At 40.1% G+C, this 18,186-nt stretch overlaps 1 protein-coding gene across 1 annotated transcript in view; it reads left to right on the top strand.

The window, feature by feature from the left end:
• FAP (fibroblast activation protein alpha) overlaps positions 1 to 18,186 on the top strand; it is a 54,344-nt gene that overhangs the window by 30,963 nt on the left and 5,195 nt on the right. Inside the window, exons 16-22 of the mRNA XM_084643571.1 lie at positions 341 to 465; positions 3,123 to 3,170; positions 5,274 to 5,372; positions 5,998 to 6,067; positions 7,211 to 7,405; positions 11,255 to 11,309; positions 16,133 to 16,232. Of these exons, the coding sequence (XP_084499697.1) occupies positions 341 to 465; positions 3,123 to 3,170; positions 5,274 to 5,372; positions 5,998 to 6,067; positions 7,211 to 7,405; positions 11,255 to 11,309; positions 16,133 to 16,232 (692 nt within the window). The remainder of the gene's footprint in view (positions 1 to 340; positions 466 to 3,122; positions 3,171 to 5,273; positions 5,373 to 5,997; positions 6,068 to 7,210; positions 7,406 to 11,254; positions 11,310 to 16,132; positions 16,233 to 18,186) is intronic.

Genomic DNA, 18,186 nt, shown 5'->3' with positions numbered 1-18,186 from the left:
AATAAACATGAGGCACTCAGATTCTATGGTGATGAGGGCCATATAAGTACCTGAATATCTAAATAGACAGGCCACATTGAAGACTTTGAAAATACAATCCCAGAAATACTAAGCATACATCTGAAAATTGGCACTGGGGAGGGGGAGAGGAATATTGTCTGAATCATACAACTATTGTTTAAAAATATTGAAAAACTGTAACCCATTGATTAGAAAGTGAAATTTAAATGTGACTTGACTTTACAATATAGATGTTTTGGAACAGGTAGGACAGCATTATGTGGAAAATGTACTTCAAAGCAATATTATATTGTATTATTTTGTTTTCATTTCCTCCTAGAATTAGCATTGGAAGCAATCCTCTGAGGAAACAATGCATTACTTGTAATCTAAGGAAAGAAAGGTGCCAGTATTATACAGCGAGATTCAGTGAAAACGCTAAGTATTATGCCCTAGTCTGTTATGGTATGTATAGTAGGTGACCAAACAAATTCTAAATTGTATTTTCAAGGGAATATGAGATAGATAATGATATTTATTCCAGGCAATATTCATTCAGTTGACAGAAGAAGTTTTAAACTGAAAAATATTCGTTGCCAAAAACTGCAAGAAAAATGTTCTCAGATGCTGAGAACCAAAATATTTTTGATTTTGGCGATTTCAGTTTTTTGACAAAAACCTAAAAAAAATTGACTAAAACAAATTTGTGAAAATATTTCCCAGGAAAAAAAACATTTCCTGACCAACTTCAGCCAAAATCACACTCTACCCAGTGACTAGTAAGGCAGGATCCAGGAACCCCTTTCTGTTTCATTATTTGAGTTCCAGCTAATCTGTACCTTGATTCTAACATAGAAGGCCAAATCCAGCTGTGACATAAGCAGATGCAACTCCCACTGAAGTCAGTAGGACTTGAGCCTGCTTAAACTAGAGCTGAATTTGACCCCAAAAGTGCTGACAGTTTTCTAAGCGATGTAGTTTTTTACATGTAAATATACAAATATAAACTTTCTGAAAATAAATGCAGCAAGACACAGAGATAAATATGAAACCTTTGAAATTGCTCTCAAGGCAGAAGTGGGTCAAATCTTGGTCCTATTGAAATCAATAGAGATTTTGCCATGACCTCAGTGGGCCAGGTTTTCACCCATTATCAGGGCACTGTAAATAATGGACAGTATATAATATAAAAATTCAAAGGCAAAAAACTATACATTTCATCCTCCACAATCCTGTATGTAGTGTAGCATCTTTTGTTACCATCTTTGAGAATTTGAACTGAATGTTCAGCTGTACAAATAATAAAAACCACAGCTACCAGAGCAAATGTAACAGAATGATAACACCTCTCAATCATCCTTGCCAAGAATATTTGATATTGTCATCACCACATGAAATCCACTCACCTTAGCAAATGTAATGTGACGTGTTCTCAGAAGCCCATTTCACATTGTTAATTTTGAGTTCACCTTATGTAACGGAACCTTAGCTATTAGCTGGATGGGACTTTGTCTACAGGAAAGAAATGCTCTTTGCGGGGTTTAAAAGTTACCTTCCTCCCTCGAGCTTCGTTGTTTGGTAATGGCCAAGAACCCATTTCCTAAGCAGTGCTTTTGACATAATGTGTGTGGCAGTGACTCCTGTGTTACGCAGTAGGAACCCCAGAATTATGCAACATTGCCTTCCCCCTCATGTCTGTATCTCTCACAGCTCCCAGCCCAGTACAGTACAATTAATAGAGAAACCTTTGTAGTTTTATATTTTGCTGCTAAATTGAATTTAAATTTCTCACAATTTTTCATTGTGCCACAGATTTTTCTATTAAAAATACCTCACAGCATTGTAGATGATATCAAGATATGCTGGAGATGTAGACAGATTGGTGGGGGACATTGGGGCTTATGGTACCAAGACTGGGTGGGAAGCTAGTCTGATTAACAATCAGTCATTAATTCATTATGTTGCTCATGGAGCATAGAGTGCACGCTTCAGATCACCCATTTCCACAGAACCCAGTCTTCTGTCATTGTTGCGGCCTGCTCTATATTAAGACCGAGGCAGGTGAGGTTGGAAGCCACGACATCCCTCCAGCATGTATGAGGCTGCCCATGAGATCTTCTCCATCCAACTTTTGTTGGATCAAATGCATAAAACTGGTGGGCTGCTATGGACTGTGGCATACAGAGCTGATGCCCAAGCCACCTGAGCTGGCATTGAGTCACTTGGGAAGACACTGGAGGCTGGTTGGTACAAAGCTTGACATCCTCGTTTGTATCATGAGTATCTTGGCTCCATTGTTAGGGAAAGAAGCTTGAATCCACAAAGCTACGGGTGTTATGCTCTTTGAAAGCTTTTGTGGTATCATTGCCATGCATCAACTTGGACTACGATGCGTATCTATCAAGCAGTAGTGGCTTCTGTCTTTTTGCACGGATCTGAAACCTGGGTCGCTTCTGAGAGGCAAATGCTCCAGCTGGACACTTTTGACATGAAACAGCAACGACATATTGGGCATATGGTGACTTCCTCACATTTGGTTAACAATTATGACAATTTAATTGACATTCTTAGGCTTCTGAGTTGACATATTATTGAGATGGCTTGGGATAGTTCACACCTTTTCTTAGAGCATTGTTTCAGACTGTCTGCAGACTCAGGCAGAGAGCACTATATGGAAGTTCAGTTCACTTTTTGAAAATATTCTGTGCAACCATAAGATGTATTTATTTTTAAATGAAAGTTTGGATTCTGAAGCATAATTATGCAGCAATTTTCAAAAAGAGGGCAACTATACAGTCATTTGATGTGACTGTATAATTACACTATGCCTGGGCCTTGGTAACAGCTATTATTACACTTGTTAGTAAGACATTTTCAAAGAGAGTGTTTACTGTTTTGTGGTGTAGGTGCAGGGGGATGGACTAGAAGACCTCTTGAGGTCCCTTCCAGTCCTACATTTCTATGATTCTATAAAAAGGAAGTTATACGCAAACATCCAATCAAGAAAATTCAAGTGATCTGACAGATCTTATCATTGATATTTTAATAGTAACTCTACTCTTCAAACCAAGTTATGTTTCAAAGAATATGAATCTTTTTTTCTCTTTTAATTCTCATTACAGGTCCGGGCATTCCTATTTCCATTCTTTTTGACAGCAGCAATGATAGAGGTACTGCAAATATTCTGCATATTTCTGTGTGTAGTTTTTATCCTGAATAGTTACTAAATAAATCCCATAAGTCACTATTTAGACTTGCACTAAAGATGCTTTTAACTGTCTTTGAGGGACAGATTCAATACCCAGATTCTTTATTACATTGTGAAATTTGGATGTACTGTATTTTTGTTGTTGAATCCAGCCCTAAATTTTACATTGCTACAAACAGTGGGTATGCTGAGCATTAGTAACTCCCCATGAGCCAAATCCTGAGCTCAGTACACAGTTTCTACTCAACCCTTACTGATGCACACTGCCATTGACCTTAGGGTGACCAGATGTCCCAATTTTATAGGAAAAGTCCTGATTTTTTGGTCTTTTTCTTATATAGGCTCCTATTATGCCCCTGCCCCCAGCCAGTCCCAATTTTTCACATTTGCTGTCTGGTCACCCTAATTGACATTTTTCCTGAGCAAGGGTTGACTAGAAATTTTGCGAGGAATCCAAAAGAAATGTTTGGAGCTGGAAAAGGTTCCATTCCCATCATGTGTGCTTTTGTTCTCTAGCTATATTCTTCCAACTCCTCCTTCTGCAAAATCTATGCATGAATTGCCACTTTTATCTGCACATTAAGGGTCCATTCTAATTTCCCCAGCAACGAGCACAATCTGTATGAAACGGTGCCCAAAGTGTTGAATTATCAGTATGGCACTCTGGCATCTCCTTGTGCCTAGGAAACAAATGTTTAATTTAATGGACTTTTACCTTTGCCTTCACTGTGCCTTGCTCAGCCATGCTGCTTCACTGCAGCAAGAACCCATTCAAGCTGCCTTCTTTTGTCTTTGTAAGGGTAATTATGTAGCCTCTTGTTTTAGTCATCTTTGTGCCACTGGCTAATTGCTTTCTTGTTAGGTGACCGTGACAGTGTTTGTCTTGGACTAGGCTGCAATTGCATAAGAGGGGCAGCGAGTCCATTTTCACTGTGGTTGGCAGGTATTAATTCAAATGGGAGTTGTGCAGCTAAATTCACATACACCAGACTGGAAGGTTACCTTGGACTGTCTAAAGCAACGGGAAAACTTCAAAAGATCTGGAGCTCCAGTTTGGTTTGGTTCCAACATCAGGATGGTTTTTCAGCCTTTATCCAAGCTATCCAAAATTCCTGGATCTGCAAAACTGGCCTGGACATTTCACAATAACTGACTTTCTTGAAAGAAGTCTGGTATTTCCTGTTCCTGGTCAGCCTGTATTCTTCTGGTATTACTGCAGTCACAGAACCAGGAAGTGTTTTTCAAAAATGTAAAATGATGACAAAAAGTTTAACAGAAGTTGTTTAAAAAATCACGTAAGGTTCTGTTTCAGTTTGGGGGTGAAGATTCAGGTCGCAGACCCTCATTAGGTACAACATTCTATGCCCATCCCTAGTCATAGGAAAGAATTTTGATACACAAAGTAGCTTTCAGTGGACTCCTAATGTGTCAATACTACCATCTGTGCTGGATATTAATTATATAGAAAATATAACTTTTTCAATTTACATGTCAATGTTTGGTGCTTGATCATCTTGTAAAGTTTTTCAGTAAATAAACATGGTTATACTGAGATTTGATTAGAAATTAGTCTGCAAGTTACAATTCAATGAAGTTACAGCAGAGGACAAGATTAAAGAATTAATTCAGACGCAAAGAAGCACATTGTATCTTGCTAATATGAGGCAGGTTAGATAGGAGTGTGCAGTAATCCATTATTCAGAACAATGGATGTAACTAGAGTCAACATTTGGAGAAGCATTTTGCAGACTGGAGTATATTCTCCAGTTCTCCTATTCCTAAAAGGTAGGAAGTCTGAGGTGTGAGTGGACAAGAAGAGAAGAAATAATAGTCACACAAGATCAATTACTTTGTATCCCATACAGAATATGTCAATGTTTCAGTTTATATGTAAATACAACTTCAAGTGTTTGATTTTCCAATGTATGACCTCATTACCGTATTTGTAAGAATTTTCCATAGATTTCTTTTCCAGTTGAGCCACAAACAAAACAAGGGAGTCTCAATTAACAGAGAGGAGTTGAAAAGCAAATTGATTGCTAATATGGAAACTTCTTTTACCTAGAGATTAAAGTCTTGGAAGACAATTTGGAATTAGAGTCTGCGATGGAAAACATCAAAATGCCTAAGATAGACATTAATAAACTTGAAGTGGATGGAATTAGTAAGAATTACTATTACACTATTTACTTTTTCTATAATTTTTACACTTATTCTATTGTAGGAAGCATGCTCCAGCTTCCTGGATTGTATTTCTGGTTCTGCCATGGATTCACTATTTGACTTTGAGAAACTCAATATCACTATGCCTCAGTTTGCCTGTCAGTGAAACATATACTATACATCCCTACCACACAGAGATGATGCTGTTAAGAGACTTCATTCATTAATATATGTAAATTAATTAATTTACAAATATTTAATTGTAAATTAATTTTTCTCTCACATGAGAAATTGGTATAGAATGTTTCCTATACTCATATAGCTCACCAGTGAGATAGTATTTGTCATTTTTTTCTAGATACCTGCAGAAATTAGGCCCTAATATTATTGTATGACGCTTAATTAAAAAAACAAAACAAACCCAAAAAGCCCCAACACTTTATTTCTTCAAGATTGTTTTTAAACAGTTAAATAGAAAAAATGACTTAAATCAATTTGTGACTCACAATTCATGAATCCTGTGTCTCATTGCTTACTCATTTCCATATGCTACTCCAATAAATAATGGTTCATACATAGAAGAATCATCTCAAACATTGATATATTTGTAATATATCTTTTTTTAGCTTTGTGGTACAAGATGCTTCTACCTCCGCAGTTTGATAGATCCAAGAAGTATCCTCTGCTTATTCAGGTGTATGTAAGATTTTCTTTTCTTTTTCCACATAATCCGCTTTATCAGAAGGGGTATTAGTTCTGACATGTCACGTTTAGTGCAGGATAAGTGCATTAGTGTATATAACAAGCAAAGCACACCAGTTCTTTGATTTTAGGCTACATTTCTGAAATAGAATCCTGATCCTATTGAAATCAATAAGAGTTTTGTTGTTGATTTCAGTGAGACTAAGATTAGTCCTTCAGAAGGAGAATAGGAATTTGCAGAATATCGTTCAGAGTCAATTCCATTGCTACTTCCATGTACCATGAGACTGCCTAAGATAGCACATTATAGGTTCCACTGTTAACACTGGAAAGTATGATATGAGTCTATCGGAAGTGGCTAAGAAAAAGAATGTAAACATTGTGGGCTAAATTACCCCCAGCTTTTATTCAAGTGTATAAGGACTAAAGCCCTTTCTGTTGTCTTGCTCAGCTTAGTAAGGTGTGCTCAGACTATGATGCCAGGTATCAGGGAGAAAGAAGGGACTGCTCACTTGATATTCACCTTAGAAAGCAAGTTGGCACAAAGGGGAAAGGAGACCTTGCCTCTTCCCCACTCACTGCTGGTCAGATTATCAGTCCAGATGCAGAGGGGTGTGGGATCAACTGTATCCCAACAAGGGGTGAGGTAATTCACTCTGCCAAAACAAGGCAGAGAGGGGAGGAAGTGTGACTTTGAAGCATAATATCTTCTCAGAGTTCCTCTTGGGACAGTGCAACCCTTGGCCATTCTGGGCCAAATCGAATGGACCAACCTAATCCTACAAAAACTGAAATGGATTACAGCTGGCAAAGTCCCACACCTATATCAGTAAAGGTCTGACTGTTTCTGCCTACTGAATACCATGAGCCTGTTCTGCCTTATAGGAGAAGATATGAAGGGAAAATATGAGACATATGTATAACTACAGTCACTTCCAGAAATTTCCCCTCTCCAGAATTAAGATTCTGTTAGGCTGCCCACCAGGGGCTATGCACTCAAGAAGTTTCTTTTACATTAAATAAAATCTGGGGTTTGAGCTTTAATTATTCCATTATTCATGTCCTGTATTTAATAAATGCGTTGTTTAAAATCATCCACCAAATCTAAATGTGAGATTCTGCGAATATTTCCTTTAGGTATGGAGGACCTTGCAGTCAGAATGTAAAGCACACATTTGGGATTAGCTGGATAACCTATCTTGCAAGCAGAGAGGAAATTATTGTTGCTCTTGTGGATGGCAGAGGGACAGCTTTTCAAGGTGACAAGATGCTACATGCAGTATATCGAAAACTCGGAGTATATGAAATTGAGGACCAAATCTCAGCAGCAAAGTGAGTATTACAGTAGGATTCAATAGAATCCCTTCCACGTGTTAAGCAACACTGAAGCAGTAGTCCAAGAGACAGATTAGTAGATGCATTTCAAGTCCTTTTGAGCACCACTTGGCTGGTAACTGCTAAGAATGAAAATCTATATTGGGGCCCCTCACTGCCTCCACGAGGCAAGACAAGAGATGGGACTCATGGAGAGCAAAATTTAGAGGTACATGGTACCCATGTGGTGTCCCCTGAACCCATCACTTGATATACATGGTCACTGTAAAGGGTGCACTTAATCCTGCTACTTCAATTCTTTAAGAGCAATAATGTGCATGTCCATAATGCCTTCAATCCTAGGATCTGAAAGAACTTGCCCATGGTCAGACGTGAAGTCTGTGGTACAGCTGTACATTTCTAGACTATCAGAGAGCATGTTCAGTCACAAGACCCATCTTCCTTGCCATTCCAAGGTAGCAAGAAATGACAAGAGTGCCTGGGGCCAACAGGTGCCGACAGCAATCTCTTGCAATTCCTCCCACCCATGCTGCTCTGCATCAAAGTTATCCAGACTGCAAGTGCTCCAAACAGATATATCCCTCCTGAATGGAGCCTCTGGACAGAAAGAGGGACTGAGGTTCTCATGAAAGAAGCCTCAGCTTGGGATTTCAGAGTCACAAGATGCAACAGCACCACCAAAGCAGGTGTTTAGAACGGGAGGAGGGTTACTGTGCAGCCCCAGGGGAGCTGTGTTGTAGGGGAGAGGGATTAATTTTGTCTTGGGGAAAGTGCCCCAAAGGGGCTGATTGGCATCTAAGTAGACTTTTTTGGTGCCATGGAGGCTGGTCGGGGGAATGGGTGCCCCTCCCAAATGATGGACCTGGCCGTGAATAGCAGAGCCAGGAATAGAATCCAGGAGCCCTGACACCCATGCCCCTGCTCTATGTGCTTGAGAGCACTGCCTCTCTCTAAGTACCCTTATCTCTTCCTTCCTGTTTCTGCTTAGTGATCTCTACATTTCCTTCTTAGCTATTATTGCATTAAGTATCGTGTTGTTATTATCCTTTTCATTGAAGACTGAAGCAGACTACCTGTTTTATCATTTCAGGCTTCTAAGTGTCATCTGTTATTTGCTTTTCTTTCCTGAAACATTGCAGCAGCACAATCACTCACTTTATGAGATCATCAAAGTTATAAATTACTTGTTATTGCTCTAAAGTGACACTCCGACATGAAAGGGGTCAAAATCGACCTGTCAGAGACACAGTGAGGCTAAGGTGCTTCTGCAGCTGCGGTCTGGTCTGACAGCCTGTAAAGGAATGGCTGAAATTACCACAGACTTTCCATGCAAACTTTTCCCAATTCACTGCCAGTCTCTACACCCATTTTACATTGTGTGTGTAGGATGGCTTCTGCTTCATTTTGCTAGTCTGTCCCAAGATTATGGGGCAGATTTACCAGCAAGGGCCATGCACCCAGGTGGGGGACTCCCCCTAGGGAGGGAGGTGCTTTAAGAGTAGGAGCCCAGCTGGCGAAGGCTGCAACAGAACTGTGCTGAATTAGTGCACCCTCTGGAAGCTCACATCCCATGTCCCTCCGAGTCAATACCTCCTAACCTGGGGGTGGTTCTGGCCACTTGTGTGGGCTTCCTTGCAAAGGAAAGTTTGCAGCTGCTGGTAGAGACCCTGGGGTGAATCTGGCCCTATTTGGTGCATTCGTCACTATGCTTCCTCTAAATTTGGATGTGAAGATGGCTGAGAGAAAGAAAAGTGAGATTATACTGCTGAAAGGGACAGGGGAGTTGCCCTTGGCCTACTAGTTTTAATCTTTCTTGCGTCTTTTCCCTTCTCCTGCCTCTTCTTCCCTGTTTTACCCTATTGTATGCTGTGCTCTGCACGTTTACACAACTTTTTTTCTAAGTGCCTTCTTTGGGAAGATGTCCCTGTGCACAAACCCTCCTTCTCTCTCTAGTATGTTTCTTTCAGCAGACTGCATCATTGCAATGGGATGCAGAGACAGGAAACCCAATGCCAGTGATCTGGTTTTCCCTTCAAGCTGCTTGATGATCAAACTCAGGAGAAAGGCATAGCCCTTTCCTCTTCTCTGAGCTTTTTCACATGCATCTGCAGGGAGCCTTGGGAAAAGTTTTCCTTGTTGTTTTTTATTACAGTGCCGTGAGCATGCATGACACTTTACAGACAAATAAAAGGGCAGGGTAGTTTAAAATCTCAGGGCTTGATCCTGTAAGGCACCTCCGGAGAGGTACAGAGCACCACTGGAAGTTGAGTATGTTGAGCACCTTGCCAGATCAGGCCCTGATGTTAGAGACAACACAGCAAAGGCTGGCATTAAAAAAAGAGTGAATGGAATAATGGGAGAAGGGGAGTAAGAATAATGAAAGATCAGGAGATATATTTTACTGGTGTGTATGCATCTTATTAGCTCCTTTTAAATATATATAGAGAGAGATTTAAATTGGGGACACAGTCAGGAATGAAGGCCAAAGGGGGTATCAATGATTTCTGACAAGTATCAGGGGGTAGCTGTGTTAGTCTGTATCCACAAAAACAACAAGGAGTCTGGTGGCACCTTAAAGACTAACAGATTTATTTGAGCATAAGTTTTCATGGGTAAAAACCCCACTTCTTCGGATGCATGGAGTGAAAAGTACAGATGCAGACATAAATATACTGACACATGAAGAGAAGGAAGTTGCCTCACTAGTGGAGAACCAGTGTTGACAGGGTTCCTGTGGGTCACTAGCAACTACACACCACATCACAGAAACACTAACCCAGGAACCGATCCCTGCAGCAAACCTCGTTGCCTACTCTATCCCCATATCTACTCTAGCAACACCATCAGAGGACCCAACCACATCAGCCACACCATCAGAGGCACATTCACCTGCACGTCTACTAATGTTATTTATGCCATCATGTGCCAGCAATGCCCTTCTGCCATGTACATTGGCCAAACCAGACAGTCCCGACGTAAAAGAATAAATGGACATAAATCGGACATCAGGAATGGGAACATACAAAAGCCAGTCGGAGAACACTTCAATCTTCCTGGACATTCTATAACAGATTTGAAAGTAGCTATACTTGAACAAAAAAACTTCAGAAACAGACTTCAAAGAGAAACAGCAGAACTAAAATTCATTTTCAAATTTAACACCATTAATATGGGCTTGAATAGCTGCTGGCAGTGGCTGGCTCATTACAAAAGCAGCTTTGCCTCTCCTGGAATTGACACCTCCTCATCTATTATTGGGAGTGGACTACATCCACCCTGATCGAATTGGCCCGGTCAACACTGGTTCCCCACTTGTGAGGCAACTCCCTTCTCTTCATGTGTCAGTATATTCATGTCTGAATCTATAATTTTCACTCCATGCATCTGAAGAAGTGGAGTTTTTACCCGCTAAAGTTTATGCTCAAATACACTCAGAAATCATTAACAGGTTTATCTTCTTTAGTTACTCTTCCATGCCGTGATCAGTACTCCCAATGGGCTCCTTAAGCATTGCTTTCAGCTATGCCGTGGTCTCTCTACATAGATGAAAATAAATGTGTGTTTAAATATTAAGAGTAAAAAGTAAACTAAAGGGTGTTTAATTGATTCAGGAGGTCAGGCAGATGACCATAATGGTCCTGGTGGGCCTTAAAATCCATGAGGCTGTTACTTGGTCCTATATAGAAATCAGATATGTTATCTGTTCTGAGTGGCCTGACATGTCTGGTAAGCATGAAAGAAGCATGAAAGAAGCTTGAACTCTTTTTTTTATTAACTAAATGTAATGTAAATAATCCTATTGGGTGATAAGAATGGCTTTATAATTGTGATTTTTCTTTTAAACAGAAAATTTATAGAAATGGGTTTTGTTGATGAAAAAAGAATAGCAATATGGGGCTGGGTAAGTAGTTGCTGCTGGTTTTGGTATTTCCTTATTTACCTTTCTTACTCTTACTGCATTCAGTGTTTTCTAAAATTCCTCCTTGTTTTCCACAAAGTCACTCTAAAGCTACTCCTCTAGACTTTTGTCATAGTAAAAAAAAAATTAAAAATCAGATTCAGTGAAGGTTTTCAAACCCTTTGGGAAGCCTACACTGATTTTCAGGAAGGCATGGGCTGAATTTTGAGTAGATCTCAGCTGCAGATTTGGTTTTAGGTTGAAACAAGGCAAAGCTCAGAAGTTTCAGTTGGCTTCACTGTTAATAATAGTGTTTGTTTGAACATGATACTCACATCAGAATTAAAGAAATGTGAACTTATGTGATCTGAAATTTTAAAAAAACAACAGAATTCCATTAATCCCTCTGATCTGAAACCACTGATTTTGGCATCCCTGTGACTTCCCATACTTCCTGATTTTTGTCTGGCCTTGAAATAGTGCATGGAGTTGAACTTCAGAGAAAACTAAATGCACCAAACCTCTTTCCCAAACTAGAATTTCTTCTTGTACTGAAGAAGTGAAAGGCTGAGGGCTACACAGTCTGAGGCCTGGGGGACTCCAAGTAGAGATGGGCAAACCATATTGGATGAGATAAGAATCAGGCCAAACCGTCAGCTAGAACTTGAATCAAATCTAAACCTTTCGAGGTTTGGAAAAGATTATTTGCCTTCATTTGACTTTTCCTATGCCTTCGCTCTTCCTGATTGGGTTTGGGACCAGTGAAATACACAAGGAAAGTCATTCTCACAGCATTTCTAGGCCAGTCAAAAGCAGGAGGTACAGGAGATCTTACATAGCTTGTTATTGTTATGTTATGCTTCATTGTTAAAGGGACGTAATTGTAAACTAACCTCCTATTGGCCAGCATTGCTTTCAGCTAAGGCCATCCCTACTTACACTGAGTAGTATCTTAGAGTGCCTGAGGGTCAGATTTCTAGAGCAGAATCTGGCTTTAACAGAAGAGAAAGAAACAATTATAATTATTGTCTTTCCCTTTGTTACCATTCAATCTTCAAGATAAGATCCTGGTATTGCAAGTAGTGTTTAAGAGTAAAGGAGGAGCAGTGGCCCAACAGTAACAGACCACAGTAGCTAGAACAGCTTACAGACTAAACTGGGATGTTTCTTTCCAATGTTTTGCTATTTATAAATGTTCATTTGTCTCTGATTATCTTTCAGAAAGAGTTACAGTTTCATTCTCTTTAGACAGACTGTCTTTTCACCAGAATTCTTTAATTTTTCTTTTGTTTTTCTTTGGCCCAGTTGCCCCATGAGCAACTTACCTAGAACTGCGTTACAGGACAGAACATGCAGATTCAATTGAACAGTAGCAAACAAAAGTGGCTGACATTAGATGACATGTGAACAGGGCTGCTAACAGCTTTGTATGAAGTTTATATTAACTAATATTTTAGGAACTGTGATCATACACCTAGACACATACCTAGACATATAGAAAATACCTAGACACAATTCAACGCAGTAAAATGTAATTAAATGATACATCTATTTATGAGTAGGTAATGCTGATATAACACTTAATATTTTGGGGCCAAATCCTTAAGTTCCTGAACTGAAAAAAATTGTTTTTTTTTTAATCAAGATGCATTTTATTTAAATAAATAAAATGACAAGTTTCTCATATAAAAGATGGAGACAAAGTGTGGGAGGTAATATCTTTTATTGGACCAGCTTCTGTGGGTGAAAAGAGACAAGCTTTCGAGTTTACACAGAGCTCTTATTCAGGTGTATAAACTCAAAAGCTTGTCTCTTTCAACAATAGAATTTGGTCCAATAAAAGGTATCACCTCCTCCACCTTTTTTCTCTAATATTCTTGGACCAACACAGCTATAACAACGCTGCGACTATACAAATGATGACATTTGACAGGTCTGAACTATCTCGGTCCAACATTAGATGCATTCTTAAAATAATGGCACTATTGTACAAGCTGTCAGTCTTTATATTTTAAGGAGGAAGCTGTCATTTTCCCACTGAGTCCGCCCAAAAGGCTCTAGAGGTCCAATATATTTCAGTAGAGTTAGAAATGCATTCCTCTTTTGTACCTAAATGTCCCTGTGCATAGTCTGTATGTGCTGGCAGGTATGCACTTTTTCAAACTCACCAGTCTCTCCTGGACAGCAAAAGCTTGTAAAAGACTGTTAAAGCAATTCAGGCTTCAAACTCCACCTCTTAACCTGCTATAGCACAATAATCCTTCTACTGCTAGTTCCTTATTTTCTGGCCTTGCTATGCTGATTTCTGATTTGGATAAATTCCCCTCAAGTTAGCGGAAAAATAATTGCATAAATTCTTTGCTATATCCTTATTTGTTGCTTATAGTTATCCCTCACTCTCATTTCAAGCTGGATGCTATTTAGAAGGGGGTGGGGAGTTGCTTTATTTTTGACACGCAATATGATTAAATCCAATACATTCATTAATTTCTAAACTTCCCTTTATATTTTGAATACAGAGGATAAGAATGCTCATCTGCAGGATTCTGAACAAGCCCCTTTGGCCCCTACTCCCCTCTCCTGGCTTCTGTCACTCCCCCTCCTCCAGAAAGAATGGAAATCCTTTATCTTCTCTAGCCATTCATCCAAGCGTTCACGCTCCCTTAGTCACACATTCTGCCCCCCCTACCCCCATCAAGCAGACCAAATGCCTACATACCCAGTATCAACTGTTCTCAGATGCCAGCCCCACCTCTTTGCACAGAACCTTTCTGAACTCCAGGCTGATTCTTCTCCTTTCCTCCTCTCCAAATATGAACTAATTCTCCCCTGCTGGTTCACAGCCTGAGGGTCAGGCCGGGAACCAGCAGCAGGAGGGAGGTGGAGGAATTGCTTGCCCCACAGAGTTTTGACAGCTAGCAGCTGATTCTTTAAGAAGCATGGGTGGGTTTCAGGAACTGGAAATTATGCAACCATGTGGACTGGCCATCCTATGTTCAGTTATGTGTTGGAGTTTAATGAGCAAAGGTAGTCAATACTAAGGCATCAGGCTCTAAGCTTCTTTATTTGGATAGGATGCCAAGCAGAACTCAGCTTCCCCACTCTTTTGGTCTTTAAAATCCAGAGACTGGAGTCATTCTGTTTTCTGGAGGTCTTAGAAATGAAACTTGATGCTGAATGAAATAGAGTACGAATGACATGGAGTCAGATCCTGGCATAAATGAAGGTCCTTTCTCTCCAGTCTTGAGTGGAGTAATAAATAATACTCAAAGGTTACTTAATACTTCCCATCCCCAACATTCCTGTAACAGCATCTGAATCTGAGAGATGCTTAGTTCATGAGTCACCACCTTTTCTAAAAGATTAAATAATATTTTTGGTCTGTCTTAAAATTAACTTTCCTTTCCCTTTCTAAAATGTAACTTGTGATCAGACCGCCAGTGTGTTAGAAACAATGCAAAAAAAAAAAAAAGTCAGTTAGTAACATCTTGATAAATAAAAGCTTCCTATCTCTCTCTCTCTTCCTCTGACTGTAAAATTATTTTGTTTACCTCAGCAGTTAGCTTATTAAGATAGAGGGGAAACTTCAATCAGTTGTTCTTTTTAATGAGTTGCAAGAATATTTTCCTCAACCTTGCAGAAAAGAATCCAAAAATCTTGAAGAAAACATATCAGAATCATATATAGGGATAGACAAAGGTATTTTCCCTTCACTGCTGAGAAAACACAAATTTCAGTCCAGTCAGGTTTTCTAGTTAGTACTATTAGTTGAAATTTTTCTGTCTCAACTGTTTTTCGATGGAAAATTGGGTTTTTGACTGTGACATTTTTGGCGAAAAGGTTATTTTTCCCCCATGAAAAAGTTCCACTTTTTGTTGGAAACACAAACACTTAAAACCAGGGGGGAAAAATCTAGTTTCAAAAATGTTGCTGAAATGCTTCATAGGAATGACAGTTTGGATGCCTCATTACCCCAGTTCTCTTCTGTGGGTCAGGTTCCTTAGCTGGACTACATCTGCTATAATGTGCCACTATCAGGGATTTCCAGAATGCATCATAGTGACTCAGCAAGAAGGGAGACTCGGTACATTATGGGAGATGTAGTCTGGCTAGGGAGCCTGGCCCATGTTGGATCATAGGGCCATGAGGTCCACGGTTCCCATGAGGCAGTGCAGCAGCATTTCCAAATCAAAATGTTTGTTTTTCAGCTGAAATTTTTTGCTTTTCAGATGGAAATTTTGGGTTTGGGATTTTTTGCTGAGAAGTCTAACTTTACCATGGAAAATTTTGACTAAAATGATTTTTTTCCCATTTCTATCAAAATTTTCTGTTAGGAAAAAGAAGTTCCAACCCGCTCTACTGGGCAGCTCTGCAGCACATGGACATTGTTAAGGCATATAACAAAAGCCTGACCTTTCATTGGGGTATTGTAGTCTGCTTTAAAGCCAACATCCATAGCCTTCCACAACTTGTTGTCCATGGCTGCACATATCGGGCTGATTCAATATAACAATTTTTTGGCAGAAAATTCCATTTTTGGCTAGATAATTCAGTAGGTGAGGAACTGAACCAGGGTCCCCAATGAAGCAGTAACGTAGATGGTAGGAAGAGATGAAGTGATTAGATAGAATTGTCTTTTCCTTTTGTTCCTCACAAGGAGTCAGCCAGACTCAGTTCATACTGGTGAAGGTAAAAGTCTAGTTGCTTTGCCCCCATGCTATTAAACCAAATGTTTCCTTTGAATGTAATGTTTTATTACTTGGATTCTCAGAGAACAAAGAGATAGCTAACTGCATAGTATTAACCTGCCTGTGATTTCTCTCCAGTCCTATGGTGGATATGTAACTTCTCTGGCACTTGGATCTGGCAGTGGAGTATTTAAATGTGGAATGGCAGTGGCTCCTGTCTCCAGCTGGGAATATTACGGTATAAAAACATTTAATAAACACTGACTCAGAAAGCATGACGTTATTGCAAGAGCTTGACAACTGGAAACATAAAAAAAAGAAATTGTCATCACCAAAATAAAATTCCTCAAAGCTTGTATTTAATCCTTTCTCTGCTGGCAATAGCTGCACCCAGCCTTTTGGAACAAATAATGTGATATGGCAGAGGGTTTGCTAATCTCATTTGTGCACCTGTAAAGCCCCCTTGGCAACCCATATGCATTCAGTGATGTGCTGGATGGGGCTTCCTGGAGCTACTTGTTAAGTGTGCCACCACATTGAGGGGACAATTTTGAGGTGATTTCTCTGCCTTTGAGGGAGTCACCCCTTTCTGGTTACATTATCCCTTCCAGAAATCACTTATCCTTGCAGCTCATAAAAATATTTCTGAAGGATAATTTTTTGCCTTTGAGATGGAATTGTTTGTACCAGATCTCCAGTATTTTTAAACATTTTTCCTAGCAGGACTTCCCATGAAGAATCTCAACCCCTGCCCCCATTTCCTGCCACACAAGTTGAACACCACGTTGCATTAGATATACCCTCTGTCTGTTGGGTTCTCATTTACTTGAAGCATCCTTGACATCACGCTGACCATGTACCAGGGTCTTACAGTGGTGTAAATTACATGTAACGGCACTCACTGTGACTGTAATGCCTCTTGTTGGGAGGGTAAGGTGTCAGCCACCATTATGCAAGCAGTGAGAACACTCTTGCTCAAAAAATTGCCCGTGACATCACAGCTTGATCCGTTATTGCCCAGTATGCTCCACCTCCCCTTTCTGGGGAAAGTTATTGAAAAAGTGCTGTTGCAGCAGCTTCAGTTGTATTGTGATTCCACAGATTTCCACAAGCCCCCCAAGATGAGCTACAAATGTGCATGTGGCACACAGATGGCACTGCCCCAGGACATTGACTATTTATTTCTCCCTGGGCACAGTTAGATGTGTGTACTGATTTTGTTAGATCTGTCAACAGTCTCTGATAACACTGACCATAAGCTATCATTGACTATCCTGTGGGTCTTTGCAGAGGCAGATGGAATGGCTGCATAATAATTTCTAGCCTTTCTTCCCAAAAGGGTAGTCATTGAGTAATTGCTCTTCCCTCCTTCCTGGATTGAGCTTCAGCAACTTTTATTTAATGATGGTTCTGCCACTGGGAAACATGGGACCCTGCCCCAGTGAGAGAAATGAGGCTGTAAAATGTATCCTTTCTCCAAATCCATGTGCCATTCACAGCCACTCAGTTAATGACTTAATCCTACCATCTTCCAGCTCACGGATCCCCATTCTTCTGAACTGTGAGGTACACATTGCAGTAGGAACTCCATAACAAAAGAATCACCCACATTTCACTAAACAGCCTGACAGCCATAGAAGATCACCTGTAAAGGTGTCCTGAGTGGGCCCTTAAGCAGTAAGGTGCCCCAGCTGAAAGTCTCAGATGCAGAGATGTTTGCTCTCACCTATGTCCCTACCTCAGTCAAAGACTAAGAAAGCAAAGAAACAACAGCATCTGGTGTCAGTGAAAAATGGACAAAGACCTGAATATCCTGTGCATAGGGTTTTATACCACAGCCTACGTCTCCCATTCTCTCACTGTGTATGTGCATACCCATTGAACAGGAAGGGTCACCAGCATGAAATCCTAAGGGACTCTTCCCTGCTTCTGAGTATAAAGTAATGTGTTGGTTACAATAAAGCTCTTGATAGTCTCTCTTGTGTGTCCCCTTGTGGCAGTAGATATGTGCTCGGTTACGCTAGCTATTGGTTCCTGGAATTTATCCTACTAGCTAAAGCGATCTTAGCCTCTGTTTATGGGACTTGGTGTTCAAGGTTGACTTACCTGTTTGCTCAGCCCTTTTCTTAGGTCACTCCGGGTTGGGTATTTCTGCAGGGGCAGATAAAGTGGGAGTATGTTTATCAATTCAT

This window comes from Lepidochelys olivacea (assembly GCF_965140295.1).
Source record: "Lepidochelys olivacea isolate rLepOli2 genome assembly, chromosome: 11".
In the NCBI taxonomy this organism is placed as follows: Eukaryota; Metazoa; Chordata; order Testudines; family Cheloniidae; genus Lepidochelys; species Lepidochelys olivacea.
Note: the sequence above shows the minus strand (reverse complement) of the source record. Positions and strands in the feature narration are given on the sequence as shown.